The sequence below is a fragment of the Rhopalosiphum padi genome, chromosome 2, assembly GCF_020882245.1.
Source record: "Rhopalosiphum padi isolate XX-2018 chromosome 2, ASM2088224v1, whole genome shotgun sequence".
NCBI lineage: Eukaryota > Metazoa > Arthropoda > Insecta > Hemiptera > Aphididae > Rhopalosiphum > Rhopalosiphum padi.
In genome coordinates this window covers 87,334,734-87,355,986 of record NC_083598.1, presented here as the reverse complement: position 1 = coordinate 87,355,986, position 21,253 = coordinate 87,334,734, and the positions used below count along the sequence as shown (strand labels likewise).

At 26.5% G+C, this 21,253-nt stretch overlaps 1 protein-coding gene across 2 annotated transcripts in view; it reads left to right on the top strand.

The window, feature by feature from the left end:
- Positions 1–5,240: 5,240 nt before the first annotated feature.
- LOC132920321 (voltage-dependent T-type calcium channel subunit alpha-1H) overlaps positions 5,241–21,253 on the top strand; it is a 236,979-nt gene continuing 220,966 nt past the window's right edge. For both annotated transcript variants that reach the window (XM_060982614.1, XM_060982615.1), the window contains exons 1-2: positions 5,241–5,731; positions 16,138–16,500. In XM_060982614.1, the coding sequence (XP_060838597.1) occupies positions 16,163–16,500 (338 nt within the window). In that variant the 5' untranslated portion in view covers positions 5,241–5,731; positions 16,138–16,162. The remainder of the gene's footprint in view (positions 5,732–16,137; positions 16,501–21,253) is intronic.

Here is a 21,253-nt window from a genome sequence, read left to right as displayed (position 1 = left end):
TATTGTTTTATAACCAGATTAAACGGAAATCGTTGTTGTTAATGTTTAATCTATCTATTGAAAATGTAACCACGGACTATAAGATAACTAAGGATTTTAAAGGATAACTATATTTTGATGGGCAATAAAACGTGACTACTAAACTGAGATAGAGCGTCCAAATACGTGATCTATTTTTGTAACAAGGTACAGCTAGCCGCACTAAGCCGCAATATAATATATCGTATTGAATACTAGCCGCAGCATCGTCGTTTTTTTTTTTCAATAATATCCGCGTGCATTGATTTACTGATATTATATTATTGATAATAATATTACCTACTAATAAACTTTCACGCGCGTTGACTTGTACGGGTTTTGCATATTACGCGGATTATAATATCATATGGTTATAAAATTGTATCGCTATCAACAGCAGTAGTTTCGGCCATATGCCGTTCGTGATTTTACGTACAAAACCTACTCGTCCGGTGTAAATTATAGACTATTAAGTGCATATTATTAAATCATCTAGTTAATCTGAATAATATATTCTAATAATAAGGTTTTAACTGACTATTATTTAACTATTGTTATACTTAACAAAATTCTATTACAATCGTCTATGGTTGATTAAATTATTCTGTTAAGCAATAGAAGCGAATCGATGTTCTCGCAATATGATTGAACTCTATAAGAATAATAATATTATTATTAATATCTTTATAATATTATAATATTTAAACGATGAAAAATTATTCCGAATAAGTAAAATGGTATAAATGTACAATACACCATGGCTGACGTATCAAGCATATTACTCATACTTTATTTAGCTTTATTTATATTTTACATAAAACACGACGAGATTACATTGCCCGTGTTAATTAGAATTTATAAAAAAAAAATCGTGTAATCATTTATTTGTATTCGTCATTTTTTTCAACATTTTTAACTTTAATTTCTTTTGACATAATTTATTGATTTTAAATGAATCCCCTTTGTAAAAAAAAAGTTATTTATTTTTATTTTATAGTAAATTAAAAAGATATATTTAATGTTTATATATAATTTTGAAACAATAATGTATCTAATTTTTAAATATTCTCGACTAAGAGTTATTCTACTTATAGAGATAGATAGTCTGTTAAATGTTTGTGTTTAAACACCTTTCATTTATATTTTGAAGAGAAGCTGAAAAAGTATATACATATTTTAAACATTGTATTGCCATTATAAATAAATTATTGTATATCACTCGCATTCTCATTTATCTTAAATTATTGTAAGTATATAATTATATCTGTTATTGGTATTAGATCTTCAATTAAACGTATAATATACAAGGTTGTTATCTCAATGTTTAATAACCATTAACAGTTCATAAACATAATATTTTATGGAAAATAAATAAGTATAATGTTTTAAATAATATTTTAAGCATAAAAAAAATAGTAACATCTAAGTGTAACTCCATTAAAATATTTAAAATAAACTTGTTATTTAAATTCTTCTTATCTCTATTTATGGCTCTTCAAGAGCCTTTTTAGCCAATACTAAGTCGGTGGTCATTATTCACAGCCTTAACTCCAATTCCTTATATGGCTTCATTAATGATGCCGTCTCATCGTTTTTTGAGCCTTTTTTCATTTGGTTTCCAGTTGACTGTGGCTTTTATTCCATTTACCTCTTCTCTTCTAATCACGTGTCTATACCATTTAATTCTTTGTCTTTTTATGAAATTATTTATTTATATCTCCGTAATTTTTCTTGTTGTATTTTCTCATTCACTTGCTCCCTATGTTGAAAATTAATCTAAATAATATAGCCCTAAAGAATTTTTATTTAAACTTTTCAGTTTCTGCATCGTTATGTTTGTGGTTATTCATAAATATATATATTACCTGTAAATGATGGTAATATATTGTGAGCTCAAATAAATACTAGAATATAAATAAAAATGTGAAAATACAGTATAATATTCAAATTAATTTTTTTTTTATGCAAATTTTTATTTATTTTATTGGGCTTATTAATGAAATTATATTACATGTTGTGGTATTATTTTATAAACGTTTATGTTAATATGTTATTCACTTCACTACACAAATATTTCGGTTGACTGAATATTCCACGACAAATGAAACCACCTGCAAGGAATAGTAATTTTATTGTTTTACTACCGGAAAGACGAGATGGGAAGAATTAAAATAATTGTTAACTGATCGTTGAAATGCTTCAAACTTCAAAGCATAAAATGTTTGCGAGTAATTTCCAATTTTGTCTTTAAGTGGCTAAATTACATTAAAAATCGTAAGGATTTACGAGTTAGTCTTTAATATATTAATTTAAATGTCTTTGAGAAAACACTTCAATGTTTTTTTTGAACATTTGTACTAAAATGCTCGTTCAACAACATTTTGAACAATATTTGGAGCATCAATTTTCTACGTTGATTATGGTTTTTAGTAAAAAGTAAATGCAAAAAAATTAAAAAAAATTAATTTTTTTAATGTTCTAAAGATATTACTGTAAGGATTTGAATTTCGATTAAATTAAATTAATAATTTTTTAAAAACTAGGTTTTTTTTTGCTTTCTATAGACAAATGTTTGACTTTATTTTCCCTATTATTGTTTGTGAGTAAAAACTTTGAAAATGTAATTCAAAGTTCTTTATAAGTTATTATTATAGAAACTAAAAAATCTCAGAATACATAATCATAATTTTTTTTTGTTTTATAGACATTTCAAGTTAAAATTTTGATGAAATTGTATATTTGAATGAAAAATAACGATTTTATCAATTTTGTTTTACTTCAAAAAATATTATTTGTAGATAATCAATTTCCGTGTTTATAGAATGAAATTTGTAGTTAACTATTTTTCAACCAATTTACCATTACAGGCGAGATTGCTTATCCGTTTTGTAGATTCTGTTTATCTGTAAACAGTGGTGGGTAGTGGACGAACGAAAATCCAGTAATGAACTAGTCTACTGATATAGATAATCGCTGGATTATTCCTTTTTTACCCACACTATGGCGTACCTTCAAAGCACGTGTAAAGCAATCAAAAATGTATATTTAAAAATCAACAAAGGTTCAGATTCAGCAGTTTTTGCGTAAAAAAATCAAAATGACGATGTGTCAGCATATCAAAACGAAATATAATATATTTTATGTTATTATTTCGCTGAAACTGTTTCGTGCATATTGCTATTTATTACGAGTAAACGTTTCCTTTCAACTACAAATCTGATTTTACATTTAAACATTTTACAGAGAGCTTAATCCGATAAAAATAAATAATGTCCAAAAGGTATTAGAAAATCTGAGAACTACAACACTAATGGCGTTTTACAATATTTATCTGAGATCGATGGTCATATTATTTTACTACGAACTATGAATAAAGGACCATAATATTATTACTATATATTATAAATTATAATAAACAAAATGGTATTTTTTAACGTCGATACCAAGGCACTGCATTTAATGGTATAAATAATATAATTCATGATTATATCATAATATAATATAATTATTATAAACGACGACGATCCAATAAAAAGTAACACGGCGCTTCGAGTAGGCAACAACGGTACCCGAAGGTTCGCGAACCCACGTAGTGGCGGCTAATCGGATTTAGCGCATTGTCTATTAATAATAATATTACCTTCTGGAACAATTTGTTATACTCGCATAATATATATATATATATATATATATATATATATATTTATATTATTATAAACCGGAGGTTACCCTATACGAAAGTACAAACATACAAAATGTCATTAATATATTTTACGAAATATAATATAATATAAAATCGCGTAGTAACTAGTAACTAGTCAAGGCAAATTCGTTCCCCTTTCAATTGGACCGCCGGACTGGTACCCACATAAACCGCGGGTTTTATCGTACAGATATGAGTATTTTTTTTCTTTACGACACGTGTAGTACCGTTTCGATTACTTTAATTAAACTCCGTATCGATCGCGCGTGTGTGTATTGTGTTCATAATGCACAAAGTAGTTGAAATAGTTTTCGGACGCCTATGATATAATAAAATACACGTGCACACCTATTTTAACATAACGACGGCGGCGATACAGCCGGACAACGAAATGAACGAACGAAATATAATAATATCCGTCATTAATTATTATTGCATTACGCGATATAATATGATATTAAATATTATTAAAAACGGGGGGGGGGGGGGAGGGGCGAGAATGGCCTATTAACTGGCACGCCGAGCGCCGTGATCGTTATTTTCTGTTTGACAACAATATAACGACGGCATCGGAGACGGTGGACGACGACTACGATATTATAATAATAACGCTAAACCTCTGCCGTCCGTATACCGCGTTATGGATACCGCGCTATACCGCTCTATACAATGCGATATTAATAATGTTATATTTTATAGGCTCGGGGCCGCGTCTTCGACGCAGTGCGCGTCCGTCTCGGGGCGGCTACCCACGCCAGAAATTTGCGTGTCCGCCACATTTATACTGTCGTCATATCCGAAGCGAGACAATTTTTTTTGTGTGTGTGTGTGCGCGGGCGACGAGAGAAGTGACGTTGAATTATTATCGCGTATATTATTATTATATACGATATACAGCTCTTGATCCGACCAGATCTCCCCTGCGCCAGACGTCTAACTTTAATCAAGTCCTTGAATTAATTATTATCAGTGAATTCATTTTTTATTTGATCCGATGTCGCTAATTTACGGGGGGTTTTTTTTTTCGTCCGCCGACACAACACAAAATTATTTCGAGCACGTGAAACAAAGCTCCGATCGCCACCCGGGAAAGACGGCACTCCTCGGCCGCGACCCCGACGACGATCGTCTAAATAATATTATTCTAAACATCGTTTAAACTGCGCCTCGCCGTCTATACCGCAACGGTTACCCGTGTCCGCGTATACGGTATACCTTCGCACGTATATCACCATTATATATATATATATATATAGTGTGTCCTCTCTTATAGTATTATTATATCGGCGACGCTGACGATCGGCCAACGTTTGGCGCGCGTGCGTGTACGCGCGTGTGGCCGGCGCAACAGGATGTATAGGCGCGAACACGCGCACACACGTACACACGTACACACACACACACACACACACGTACACACACGTACACACACCCACCCACACACACACACACGTACACACGCATAATATACAAAACGCCGCCGCCGCCGCCGTCGTCGTCTCGCTCGAGTTCAGTCTGTGTGTGCCGCCCGCGCCGTTCGCGACTACCGCCACCGCCGCCGCACCAGTGTGCGCGCCTTTTTAACACCAGTTCATCTCACGTCGGTTCGACTCTCCGTCGCCGTCTCCACTCTCGCGATCTATTTTATTTTTTTTAATTTTTTTTTTTTTTTTTTTTATCGTTTTCGTTATTTTTTGCCCCCGTGCGATCGTACGACCTCGAGTCGTAGATATATTTCTCGTCCTTTTCACCCTCCCCCGGACCGCAGGCCGACACCGCAAACTCAAAGCCGCGGACCTTTTTTTCGTTTGGTCGCGGAAACACGCAAAGTCTATAATACCGTTTCCGATCGTATTTATTAATCTCGCGCAATATTATTATTATCGCCGCCGCCGCCGCCGCCGCCGCGTCCGCTTTTGAGAATAACTGTTTACACCAGTTCGCCGCGTGTTTGTCGATATCGGTCTCTCGTGAATGGATTACTACGCGGAGACGACAGCGTTGTTTTGAGTGAGTACATTTTGATCGCCAAAAACTTATTTGGATTTTACACTCCCGCACGGTCCTACACGTGTCGCAGAGGTACAACTGTACAATAATATAGTTTTGTTTATGCAATACCGTATAATATCCTAAACGTAATAATGTACAGTACGATCTTAACGTTGATATCGCCGTGTATTCCTCGATTAATCGGACTGCAGGTATTATTTTTATCAAATAGTGTCGTATTCGATGAAACGAAAAAAAAAAATTACAAATCAAGTTGATTTCGTTTTGTTCTGTTATTGACCGCTGTGAAGAAGAATTGTTTTTTTTTTTTTTTTTTTAATTTGAAGAGTATATTATGCACTTCATCGGACTCGTTCTCTATGTCACGCTATTGACAAGTTATAAACATGTTTATTTGTATGTCCTAAAAATTATATTTTTTTTTTATGATTTTTACAAAAGATATGCGTTATTATATAGTTAGTATAGAAACCCGAAATTTAATATTATTTTGCAGAGACTTGAACACCATCTATGAATATACAAAAAAAAAAAAATATATAAATCATTAATAATTTAGGGAATAAATATAGGAAGAATAATATTCATACAATTATTTATTTGTTTTATAATATTGTATTCCTTATGTCCATAAGGAATCTTAAAAAATGATTAATATATGTATGTATGCGTGTAAATACTGCATTTTTGTAAAATGTGATAAAATATGTATTGTGAAAACCATTTTTCAACATTATTTTACTTTTTATCTAACGCTTTGGTCACATTTTCTTTGAATTAACATCACTTGTTGGATATTGTGATACTGCAGCATGGTGTTCCTATAAAAATAAAAATAATTATATAAAGTTTATGTTCATAAATCAACTGGGATTAATTTATTGTTTCATAAAATCCATTAATTTTTTTTACTATCTACAGGTACATTCGCAATTTTATTTTTGATACATAAAATACTAAATCCACGATGAACCTCTTAAGATTAAAATAAAAGTTTTGAGGCTTTAGGCTGTCTTGTATAGATAATAAACGAAAATGAATTGTATAATGCTTTTCAAAGTATTTAAATACCTAATATTATGTATAGTAACTCGTTATTGTTTACAAAATAGTGAAATTTAAATAATTTATGAGAGTTATATTTTAATTTTAAACAATGTATTAAAATATGTTGTGAAACAATTTTAGTTTCAAAGGCTTCTACACAAAAATGTGTTGAATTTAACGCCTCATTAAAATTGTATGGATCAATCATTGGCCACAGTTTGATGTTTGAGCTGTTTTAGGGACGGCTACTTTTTTTTATAATTTATTTAAGTTTAATGATCTTTTTTATAGGCCGTCATCGGTACTTTAGTTAGCATGAAATGTTAAAAAACATTATTTTAACTGAAAATATTTATACCACAATCTTATGCAAAACATTAACAATGCAAAATATTTTTACATGAATTTATACTCTATAAAAATAATTAAAAAAAAACTATGATGAAATAATTACAATATTACTTAGTATTATAACAATATATTTTTTTTTATTTTTGGTTCCAAGAATGAGTTTTGAATCATAATTTATCCGTAAATACTTTAAATTAATATTATGAAAACTTTAAATTAAAAAAAAGACATTGTAACTAAAATATTTAAAGATTTTTTGATAAGTTTATAATCATTCAAGTAATGACTCAATAATTTCTAGCATTAAGGTGTAATTTTAAACTTGATAATTGTTACACTCAGATATTTTTTTAATTTAATTTACAGGCGGTATTTGTGCATGTTTTGTATAGAAATATTTGATACAAAAAATATCATAATACAATTAAAAATAAATGTGTCATCTGCATCAAGTCATAGCTAACTTTATGTTCATTGTAAAATATTAAGTTAATTTGTTAATTTTTAAAGTTATAGTGAATTTATATAGTATCAAATTTAAAGATAAGAATTATTTAAGACCCTGTGTTGATTTTTTTTAAATATATTAATTTTTAAGCTAGTTGTGAGATTTTTAAAATTTACAAATAGTTTAGTATTTATTTTTAAAATCTTGATAACGTGCTTTAAAGTTAAAAAAAAATCTATGTAAGGCTCTAGATATAATATTCTTGCCTTTAAATTTTTATTGTAAGTTTGTTTATTCTAATATAAAAAAATAAAAGTGTAAAATGAATGATTCTAAACGTAAAAGCTATTAGTAATGTATGCCGTTAGAACGACGCTAAAATATTATTTTATTGTGAACTTGAATTGTGAAATATGCTTGGTGTACGGACGAAATGTAATAAAATCGATTATAGAAAAGCATAGAAATATTTTAATCTGATAGATACAAAAAAATATTTCATGTATATTTTAATTCCATAATATTGTTTCATTTCAAGACATACATTTACAGATGAACACATACACACACTCACGCATTTAGCCATTGTTTAATATTTTTTATATACTCCATTGATATACAACTCTTAAAATGGTATCCTCATTTATTTTATAATGAGATATTTAATGTGCAATTTGCACGAGTGTGATCATTGGTCCCTTTCTCAACAGCGTGGGTCTTTTTTTTTTTTTTAGATATTTTTAATAATATTATAGTTTTACAAAAATATTATAGATTTTTTAAAGGGAACAAAAAAACAAGAATGTATAATAATAATGATGATAAAATAACAAAGATAACAATCGTTTGAATTAGAATAAAAATCCGTCCGTTATTTAAATAAAATAATTGTGTTAGTATTTTTAGTAATAAGAAATAACTGTAATATGGAAGCAGTTTATAATGCACAAATCGATATCTAATCTAATGAGAAAAACAGATTTTTGATATTGAAGGTGTGTATGATTAAACTAAATAAAAAAAAAAAATCCATAGTGAAACAGAATTCTATTTGTATATAAACTAATTAAATAATTATAAATCATTAATTATAAAAAGAATCAGAACAATAATTTATTCTAATTTTCTAATAGATATTAAAAGATACTAATTTAGAGTAAGCCTGATAGTACTTTATTTATAAATCTCTCCTATATTTAACGGAGAATTCATCAATATTTTAGACCGTTGTATAGGTACAAAGACAACTTACGTGAAGTTTGGTGCATCTGAATTGCATGCCAAAAAAATAAACACAATTTAAAGCGTCTAAATTGCATGTTATATCTTAGGAGATTTAACCTTGAATACTCATTCAATATGTTTGAGTGGTCTATCCAACTTTCAAGCCATTTACAATTTTAATAATTATTGATATATTTTGTGTACGAGGAATTATTCAAAATTAAAACATTTACGAAAAAAAAATAGAGATTATGGATTTTTGATTTTTTATAACTACTAAAAACAATTTAAGGTGAATTTTATATATTATTTTCAAAATAAATGAATTTTATCAAAAAAAGTTAAATTGTGCAATTTGGACAATAATTTCTGAGAGATATAGTAAACTACGGATTTTTTTTTTTTTGTAATTTAAATGCAATCACCAAGTTGTATATTGCATTACATCTAACCCGTATTTATAAAACAAATATTGACATTTATTGAATTTTTTATTTTATTCTAATATAATATGTATAACTGTTATATAAAGTTTATTATTTATTATTACTGTGTTTAGACCTGCACTTTTATTGTTATATTATACCTGTATACATTATATATATACTATCAGTAAATATTATGTAATTAAGAATTATGCACTTCTTATTTAAAGAGTAAAAGTTTTAAGTATGATAAGACGCGATTTAAGTAATAAATAAATAAATTAGATGACAAATATATGTGACAATCGGAAATTATTGTTTTAAAAATAAACGGGATTTCTAATCAGGCTGTATAATTTAAGAAAAATAAATATCACGACCCACTTAGAATTTACCCTGGACGTCTTCTAGAATCGAGTTACGGGCTTATTGTAATATTAAACGTTGTTATGAAGTATTTCAATTAAAACATTTTAGTCAAATGTTTCATTATTTACAATCCGCACTAACCGACCCTTGGCGATAATTGTCGAATGGAAATGACAAATATTTTCATTAAACATTAGTTTGAATTTCATCTGTATAATATATTATAATTATTATAATTTAAAATCGTGTTTCTTATACGAGTTTTACATTTTAATTTATTATTTTAGTATTATTCATAAATACAAATACTTTATAATAATATAATGTCAAAAAAAAAAAAATGTTGATTTCTTCATACAAATTATAATATATTGAACGTATTTGACACTGACGGCTTTTAATTTTCAATTTTTATTAATATACAAATAATACTCATAAATATTAATGTTTTATTTTACTAAAAAGTTTTGTATACTTATTCGTTAATTGTTATTTCAACTTAAAATATTCTCATTTAAATTATTTTACGGATGTAATCAAAACGTATATCTAAACAAATAAAATACATTTTCCTAGTGTTTAATATTTCCTTTTGTTATATCATTGTTTTCATTGTTATATTTTTTCTTTTTATATATAATGGTAATCCTGAAACATTTATCTGTTTACTTAAAACAGTACATTTAATGTATTCAATATCAATATTTTAAAGTGTTAAGTTTTAAATGCAAATCATATTGTCATTGAATGTTTAATACAAATGTTATTTTACAAATCAATTTGCTGATAATTATAAATAATAGAATAGCTTGATGTGATTTATTAGTTTCGGCTGTTAATAGTGCAGGATTTTAGTCATATTATAGAATAATACTAGAAGTTATGGGTAAAAATTTATTATTAATTTAAAGAATATATTTATCCTAAGTTAATTGAATGAGGGCAATAATAATAGTAACAGGTCAAGTGTTTTATAAAAATGATACACGAGGTACTTATTATTGTCTTGTTGGAAAACTGACTATGTCATCCTTATGTGTCACTTATGTATCACTCTTGACATCTTTTTTTCTGAACTCGAATATAGATCATACGATGATAAGAACACTCAATCACTTGTGAGCTTTATTAAAAATATTTATGTAGAGAAAAATTATTACTTTTAATGTTTAATAATAATAATTTATTGCATACAATAGACTTTATTATCAATATCAGTTTCATGATGTAGTCGTACATCGGATATTCACGGAGTCAAGTATCACGCATATTGTATAATATAGGAAATTAATAAATCTGCTAAGCAACGTTCAACGTTTTTCGATTAATATACTGATATAGTGGTATTGATTTAAATATACCATATAATGACTATGCGACTATACCAGTCAATATATTATCCTATTAATGGTTTATCCAACACACATAGACGCATAATATTAGAATATATTAGAACATGTTAAGACATTAATGTGCTCAATAATCACCAGAATTTCTAGTAGTTTCTCGTATTAGTGGTTATAAAACAATATGAGTTATCGTATAGTTCGATAAAATTTAGAATTTAAATAAATTTAACATGTAACGTAATACACATATACACATTATTGTAAATGAATAAAAAGTAAAGAAAATTGGACGTGCGCGCGCGCACACACACACACACACACACACACACACACACACACACACACACATTAATTATATTTTAATATTAATATATTAGGTGATTATCATAAAATGTTCATTGTAACCTATTATTTATTTCATCATATCTATGGGTCTGGAATAATTTTAAAGGTTCGGGATATTGTCGTCAAAGATGTTATTTACAACTCACTTGGCAAACTTCACGCCATATAATTTAAAGAACTCAGAAAGAGCACACATTGTTATAAAACCACATTTACTCATTTTCAATTTACATTAGTAGTGAGTACCTATTTACACTGTTATGGTCTTTGTCCAAACTATTTTGACATAGTAGATCGTTGTACCTACATATTATTATACTTATTTAATGCGACACATTTCATAATTGTTCTCTTTGATAAAGCTGAACAATTTAAATTATAATTTAATTATGAACCGATTATAAGTGGTTTCTAGCAGATGTGTATTTGCACGTATGTATCGCATGTAGTAACATCCGTAGAATATTAAGTAATTTGGATTAAGTAACACGGAGAGCGTCATTATATTACCATATTTAACGGTAACATTATCAACATTGAAATAAATACTTAGGTTAGGTAATGTTATGTATAATTTATAATTGATTTAATGTCCAATGTATATCAGATATTTAGATAAAACAATGGTTAATAAATTATACTCTATTCTTGGCTATTTTATTATTTTGAACAAATAAACTATAATGCGAACAAATAATATAAGCCGTACAAGGACAATATAATATAATAATACCGATTTGCAAGCGACCCCATGTAAACGGCATGACTTGGCAGTCACCAGATAGTTATATGTTGGGTTGTTCAGTATACGTATTATTTGAAAACTTATCCATTAATATGAAAACATCGTTATTACGTCTTCGACAGTTATATTTCAAGCCGATTTTATCGGTTTATGGCGTTGTCTTTGAACAATACACGTCGTATATTTTCCACTGTTTAATCACATTTAACATTTTTGAGGAATTTTCAAGTTTTTAAATTCATATTCAAAAATCAATAATAATACCCTTAGCTGCCCTTTGATGTTTATATGGTCTATTTATGGGTTTATATGCTTATATTGAGCGTTTTGTTTTGCTTCTAAATCTTTTTTTATATAATTTAATAGTACCTGATAAAAATGACGGATTATTGAAAAAAAATTGTTTTTAATTTAAATAAGCTGACCATAAAATATCTACTTTGTTTTTTTATTTAATATTGTTAGACAAGAAATATAAATAGAATATTATATTTGGTTTATTTTTTCAGTGATATTACGAAAAGCATAATATATAATCTAGTGTATATTTTAACTGTTTAATGATAATATGTGCTAATGCAGTTAAATTCAAACTACAATATATTAATATTAATTATTAATAATTAGGATTTAAAAGTAGCTACCTTATTATTAGATAACATATTATTAGTTTAGATGTTTATTGGGTGAAAAATATTTTAAAATTAATAATACTTGTTTATGATTTTATCTGTATTTATATGAGAATCTATGAAAAATAAATCAATTAAAACAAAATAGTTATAGCTTGCAGTGGTTGAGACGATACTGTTTTTTTTTTCATATCATACATTATACATAGTGCATCAACATTATAGCTACGAGTGTTTCCAATTTTATTTTTAAACTTAAAAACTGCTATTTTTTATTGTTAAACGCAGCGTATTAATTTGTTACGATTTTTTTAATTAATCGATAGTGATGGTAAATGATATTAAAATATTATATTGTCTTATCAATTGCGTGTTGTATTATATTGCATTGAGCAAAAAATAATATGATTACTACTTAATAATAAGATTGGATTTTAAAATTAACAAGTTTTATTTAATCAAAGAAGATATAACATAAAATAGGTAGTAACTATTTTTGCAACGATGAGCATAGATTTTTTTAATATTTCACCGTATTGCATGTATTATTACGACGCTGTATTAATCGCTACAAATAGAACATCGCGTACTGTAGAAATACTACAGTTATAGGGCTAGTTCTGAAAAGTGATTAAAACCCAATCATAATCTATTAAAAACCAAAATTTAATAAACTATAACTGGTTAATAATTTACCAATATATTTATCAAAATATGTAAAAACAAAGAGAGACAGAGTTGGAGGTAAACACTTTGTTATCCAGTACGTGATGAGTATATCTCACCATTGAGTAAGTCACTATAGTTTAGAGTAAGTCACTATGGTGTATTATGACGTGTTAAGTTTGAATTTATTGTTAAATTATTCCATACGAAAAACAATTCTGAGAGAAGATGTGTTATACTACTGAGTATAGTTTATGATATTATATTTATATTGATTGCATATACATTTACGTTGCTATTAGTAATACGGTATGTTAAATTTATTTTTGACAAAAAAATTTCATATATTATTATATAATCGATATTTATATTAAATATTATTGTCATTCATTTTTAAGTCAATTATTACGCTTTTCCGTAGAACGGTGTTAGGTGAAAGGTTCGTAGTATAACTGAGTAATAGCATAAAATGTATCTCGTAAATACCGTTTTATTAAATTACAACAATATATGTAAACGTTTGAAATTTCCAAGAAAAATATTTTTGAACAACAAAAAAATAACTATAAAATCGCTATTCGTCATTAAAGTTTTTAAAAAAAAAAATTTGTGTACATATATTTTTTCTTGATTTTTTTGGTTTATATAAGGCATTTATTAGTATTAAATTTTCATAAATTAGCTATAATAATTGAATATTTTGCAAATGTTTGATTAAAAAATAGTTAACAATTTTTCATTATTTTGACGAATTTTGTCAATTGACCTTACGTATGTTTAATATTTTTAAACAGCTATAATATTTACATAAGGACCATATTACATTTTTAAGGCTTTTGATCGAGAATATTTTTTTATCCAGATTTATGGAAAGAAACTAAAAAAAAAAATTGAAAACTGCCTATAAATAGTTCAAAAATGACAATATATTATTTTAAACATAATTTCATGTAAAAAAAATTATGATTAAGAAAAAATCAAAACCGATTTTGAGTAAAAACACTTGATTACCCAATTATTAAATAAAAGTATTGAACATTTTTAATTTTAATTTAAAATACCAATTAGATTTACTTTCTACTAGAAAAGATATTTAAATTGAAAACCGAAACTTTTTTACTTTAAATTTGTGTTTAGGTTTTATATACACACCCATACCAAAAATCAAACAGACGCATTATTGTAAAATCAATAAATTCATCGCTCAGCTCAAAATCTAAATATGACAGAGGGATTTGTGGAAATCTGAAATGACAATAATGAGTAATGACTTGACAATAAAATAAAATATAATATAATAATTATTTTATTTTTTATAATACTTGATGTCTAAATTAAATATCATTGATTGATAATAATAGTTAAAATACAATTTATCATACTACTATAATTAATTAAGTTTGTATGTGAATGCATGTTGTATTTACTACGACACGATGTATGAAGAACCATTTTTTTTTTTTAAATTGCATATCAATTATTATCCTGATGATAAGTGAGAAGTGACGTATTTTTTTTCGGTTATATGCGAATAATCGAGTAATACGTTTTTTATTTCGAAAGATGAAAACTGCCATGATAAAATAATGACCATGTTACATTTCAAGCTGTCAAGTTAAATCTTAACAAACGTTTGTATAATTTGAATATTTAACAAGGTATAAGTCTTCTTTTTTATCCAAACACTATTATTTCGATCGTATAACTGTGTTCAAAATAAATATAAAACGTTTATTATTAAGATTGAGATTATAATAAATATATATATATATATATTAATATATGCATAAAAATATAGCTGTGTACACTATTGTGAAAACCTTAATTTTTTTCAAGAATTAATACATTATACATTTTCAACAGAGTATTGCATATTCATTATTATCTGTTTTATTATTAAAATGTATTTATTATTTATGATACTAGAATCTTAAATTTGCAGGATTAAGGTCTATATTATAGCATTCTTAGTTTCAGATTGAAAAACAAAATAATTTATTTTTCATTTGTTCATAAACTTTTAGAGAACTCTGAACTCTGAATTGGAATTTCAAATAAATCCAATTTTTCAGTTATAAAAATATCGAATGTTTATTATCCTTCGTAATGTGATAGTAAAGTTTTTAACAAAAACTTTCTTTTCTTAACGTAACCGATTGCTTTTGAGACAATATACTACAATTTATACTGGACTCTAAAATACATTTGAATTTTGTTCATACGTAATAAAAATAAAGGGACATTGGCACATTTGTTGATATATTTCGTTTTGAATTAATATAACGATTAATTTAAGTAATTAAATTAGCTTAGTAATGTATACATATACGGGGGTAATTCAAAAATAAAGAATATGCCGTTCGTGTCGTGTTTTAATCGATTCGTTTGAATATGAAAATACAGTATCAAATTGTTCTCGTCGTTCTATCAGAATTTTCTGTTTATAAGATAAAAGATTTCAATTACTTTAGGTTATAGTTAAAATTCGATTTATATGCTGAGTATTATTGAGGTATCGGGATTGCATTGTGAACCCATGCATGAATCATAATAACGGTGCATAAAGTTTAATTGTTTAAAGGAATGTAAAATCAAATAAATGTGACTTAATTTTGTTTTTTATTCGTCAAAAATAAATGTATTGGTTACGGTGGAATAAAAAGAAAAATAACTCACAAATTTCTCTTCGTCTAATTCACATTATACTCATACTCTAAAAGTATATTATGCAACGAACCCCTCGCACGCGAGTTCTTGTGTTGTGATTTTTAAAAATAATGAAGTAAATTGTTTTCCATTCAGGTACTTCTATTGAAATATATATGCAATGAGGCATTCAACAGCTGGCGGCGTGGAGGAATGTGTTTACCGGCGAACTAGTTGCAACCATGGCTTGTTGGCCAGAAGCAGTTCGGACTCGGATTTGGCCGTAGTGACGACTGGATATCCTGGCAGCCTGGATGTCGAAGCGTACGAGGATGAGGAGGAAGAGGAGGAGGACGGCGAGGACTCCGAGGACGATAGGGACGACGACGATGACTGTATGGGAGCGGAACACAATCAGCAAGAAGAGCTACCGTATCCAGGATTCGTATCCATATCGATGAAATACCTGGACCAGAAGTCTAGGCCCCGAAATTGGTGTTTGGCCATGATCACTAACCCATATCCTTTTCATGCTTAAAGTCATTATTGTAGTTATTATTAGGTTATAGACATCATTAATAGTTATTTACATTCCATATATAATTAACTATAATTGACTGTATATATACAATAAAACGATATTGTAGTAATAAAATAACACACGGTAAGGTTGTTATTATTTTAGTCTTTATAATGTTTATCTAAAAAGTATTAATCATGAATATCCAATTAATATATTATTGGTAGGTAGGCATTTAGACGTTATATTAAATGCACCACATTATTACAAAACTACAAAAGTAATGAAGAACTCCTTCAAATAGCATAAGCACGAAAGTAATAACGTTTTATTTTATTTTCTTTCTTCGACAAACTAATGAGATATTGTTATTGCTATTGCTATTTTATGTTAAACATTAACGGTTTCTTCAGGATATTATCTAATCTTTATCGATTTATTTTATTTTATATTTTAAGTTGTAGAAGAACCTAGTAATAACAATGCCATCGTTTAAAAATAAAGACATTCAAATCGATAAACATAGTGTATAGTATATACGTATTTCTACTTATAAAAATTATTCAGTAGGAAGTTGAGAATTACATACAATAATATAGTATTAAATACAATAACATCTATCAGAAACAACCAGAGCTCGTTTTTTTCTAAGATGATTTACTTTTTATCCAGAATTAATATTTGTTAGATTATCACTGAATAACATACTCGTAATAAATTAATAATAAATTCAACTATTAAAATTCAAAACATTAATATCATGTAATTTGTATTTAGATATCAGGATTAATATTTATGATAACAAATATCTAAATTAAGTTTATCAGAAATAAATATATGATTTTATTAAACAGAGTTTTCGGTCAATTTTATATTTTTAATTTTTTTTTTTTTTTTGAAATTTATTTGCTTATAACGTCTTATAAGTATAACGTTTAATTTTGTTGATATAATATATACGTATTTATAACAAAGTATAATTGCGTAATATAATAAATTAATGAATACCATTATTGTGGTTTTAGTAATACACATATATATTATAATGTAATAGTTTTAAAAGTTGTTTTAATTATAACTAGTACGTATGATAAAAATATGATGTTATTTTCAGTTTCCATCTATAAGGTATGTACATTCATACATTTTAACATTAAGCTAATAAGTATAACAAATAATGATCTATACATTTTATTGAATAATCAATTGAAAGAATTTTTTGATATTGAAAATGGAGCTTGAAACACTTACATTACACAGTAATAAATTGTTTTTAAGACTTATAAAATCATTGTTTGTAATATATACATAATATATATATATAAAATATATATATATATATATGTATGATAAACGAAAACAATAATGAATATTTTAATATATTAGGGTCGTTATTTTATTTTGTTATTTTCAATTAAAAAACTATTTCAATACGGAATACGTATAGCAGCCGCATAGGGTGGTTATGCGAACTGTTATTTGAATTATAACTAGCGTGTAATTAAACAAACCGTTAGGGGAGCACTAAATCCTGCAGAATTTTATGTTTATTTTACAATACATGAATATGTATATTTGTAATGCGTATTGGTGTATACACAATTATTACTGGGTATGACCAATAAATAGTTGAATGTTCCAATAACTGTCTTGTTTGTTAGGAAAAAATTATCACTGAAAAACACAACTAAAATGAAACAACACATTCCTATTGAAAAAGGAGTATGTACTGTATATTATACGGATGCATAATGAATAATAAGAAAATGATAGATTTGAAAAAAGTTTGCTTTTCATATATTTTTCACGGGCCGACCGATAATTTCACATATTTATAAATTTTAATTTATTATATTAAGTAAGACATATACGTTGAGTAAAAAACAATTAATATTTTAAAATACTTTTATAGTATTATGCGATTTTTTTTAGTATCATTTTATTTTATATTTATTAAAAGTTTCGAAAACAATTGTGGAATAGCATTTTTAATCGAATTGATTTTTTAACATTCATTATTATATATTTATATGTTATACATTTCTGAGTAACTGACCAATAAATTATTAATTAAAGCATTATAATCTATAAACTATAATTTGTGTTTTATAAATACGAGTATATTATGAATATTTATAGCCATATGGTAATTTTTTAAACATACCTATATAATTAAACTATTATATTAGTATGAAACTTTGTTAAACACTCGTATATTAAATATTATATGTTTAGGAATATAATAAGTAGTTTATTTTTTAAAAAAATACAAGATTTGTAAGCCATATAAAAGTTATGAATAATGTTAGTAAAGAATGCAATAAAATACCCGACTGAAGACATTTTCTGTGTATGGTTATTACAATATGCAGTTGATGTATAATATCAAACGAAAAGATTTAGGGACCGTTTCTACATAGTGTCGTAAATGCCATTTGCTATGTACCTACACTATTTTTTTTGATGAAATTGTTTTTTTATTTTCAATCTTATGTTTGACCTTTAAAATTTGAAATAATAAATACAAATTTTACTATTTTTCTTTAGGAAAATAGTTTAACACATTAACAAAAAACTAAAAATGTAATCCAAATTGGAATATTGGAAAATCTACAGAAGATGTCTTAATATCATATATTTTATGAATTATTTTAAAATTACAAAAACAATGATAAGTCATAAGTTTAGAATAAAACTTTAAAATTGTATGTTATTTAAAAAAAAAATAATAATAATAATATAATACATTTAATTAACGTAGTTCTGTATTTATGAGTAATAAGTACATGTTTGTATTACAAGTTATAATTAAATCAGATTTAAAAAACATAATATTGATTCGTCATATTATTATTATTACTATATTCATGTAAGTGCTAAAAAAATAATTAAATCCTATTCAAACTTTGAATCACCCCAAAAATATTTAATTACTTTGGATATGCGTAATAAAGCATATAATTAAAGTTTCATTTAATTATCAGACTATGTCGTAACAAACATAGAACATTATTATTTTAAAAAGATGTATATATGTATATATTTAATGAAATTTAAACATTTCTAATTATTTTACAGTTTATACTTATGGTAAGTAATATATTATAAGTAAACCACTAATTTGTTTATACTCCCGTAAAATACATAAAAAAAAAACTGATGAAAATCCTCCAGTTAGGATTTATTTAAATAAATATATGAAAAAAAAATTTGATTTATTAAAACGATTGGATTTCATATAAATTACCACTGTGGCAAGGGGTATCCTTAAATAAAAATAAATACATAAAATACATAACTTTTTATATTTTCGCGTAGCTTTTGTCGATTTTTTATACTGTAACTGATAGTATATCATGATTTGGATAAAACAATGGTTATTACATTTAATTGAGTGCTGAAATTTTGTATTAATTTTTTTTATGTTAAGTACTTGGCAATGATAGCTATTAACTGATATTGCTAACAATAATAAAATATAACATAATAATGTAATAAATTATATAAATATATAGTTACAATAGTATAAGAGTTTTTACGTCAAAATAGAAAATTAAATTTCATTTTATCTGTAAGATTTTGAACTGATTCGAATCAGTTAAAAAAAAAAAAAACTTTAAATGATTGTCGAGGGAATGGATAGTTTCGATTGATTCACATGTATTTGATTGTTGGGCGCTATACGACTGAATTGCCAATATTATGCTCTGGATTTTGCGGTGTGTTTAACAGTAGAGGACTTTGCATACCATGTCATCTCTTGTGTCCCTATTCGTAGAACGTTCGAAATAGCATTTTGCTTTATTTTTAGCGTGTAACACTGAAACCACAGGAGTTGGTTGAATCATGTTTGATATCAAATAAGGGACTGATAATAGGAACAAATATGTTTGCATACGATACATGTATATGTTACTCTTGGTTGGATGATTATATCTCGAACTTGTCTGCATTTGATCACCGAGTAATTAATTAGTAAAATACAAAAACTGATGGATTTCTAGTGAAATACGAGTATATATACAGTTCTCTTTTTTAGCAGGAATTTGGTTTGGGGCATTTCCTAATAATAATTAATGATACTTGATATTTGGCAACGCTGCAGTGGAATAAATATAGAGAGTAGGTATATTTTCATGTTCCAATTCGCAACAATAATTTACCTTGGTTTTCCTAAATAACCCTAGTGGATTCCTTCTCCATTCCTTATTTACACAAAATTAATTATTATATCTGTGTGTAAGTTGATGTTAATTTTTACATTAAACTATAAGATAAATAAATAGTAATAATATACAATTTTTAAATAATCTTAATCAAATTTTACTTGCATACAATACACTAAAATGTAAAAAATAATTTAAATCTATTTTTATTTGTCCAATGTTAAATGATATTATAATACAATAGTTTTAAAATATATAATACTTAAAGTTCGTTCGTAATTTAGTTGGTCAAATTTAAAAAAAAAATTTTTATACGTTACACATACTATGATTATGTAACACAAGGTTAAAGGTTATAAATAATACACTATGAGTTAAGTGTTTATATTATTTATAACCTAGAAATCATTAATGGTGTTATTCTGAAAAAAAAAAAAACCATTAATCGTAAAAATTATAATCATATTAGGTATGTAAATGTAATATTATTTACTATGCGTCTACTACCAAAGATCATTTTTACCACGATATGTGTAAAACAAAAATGCCTATATTATGTAAAGGTTAAAAACAAGTTGGCCTATGC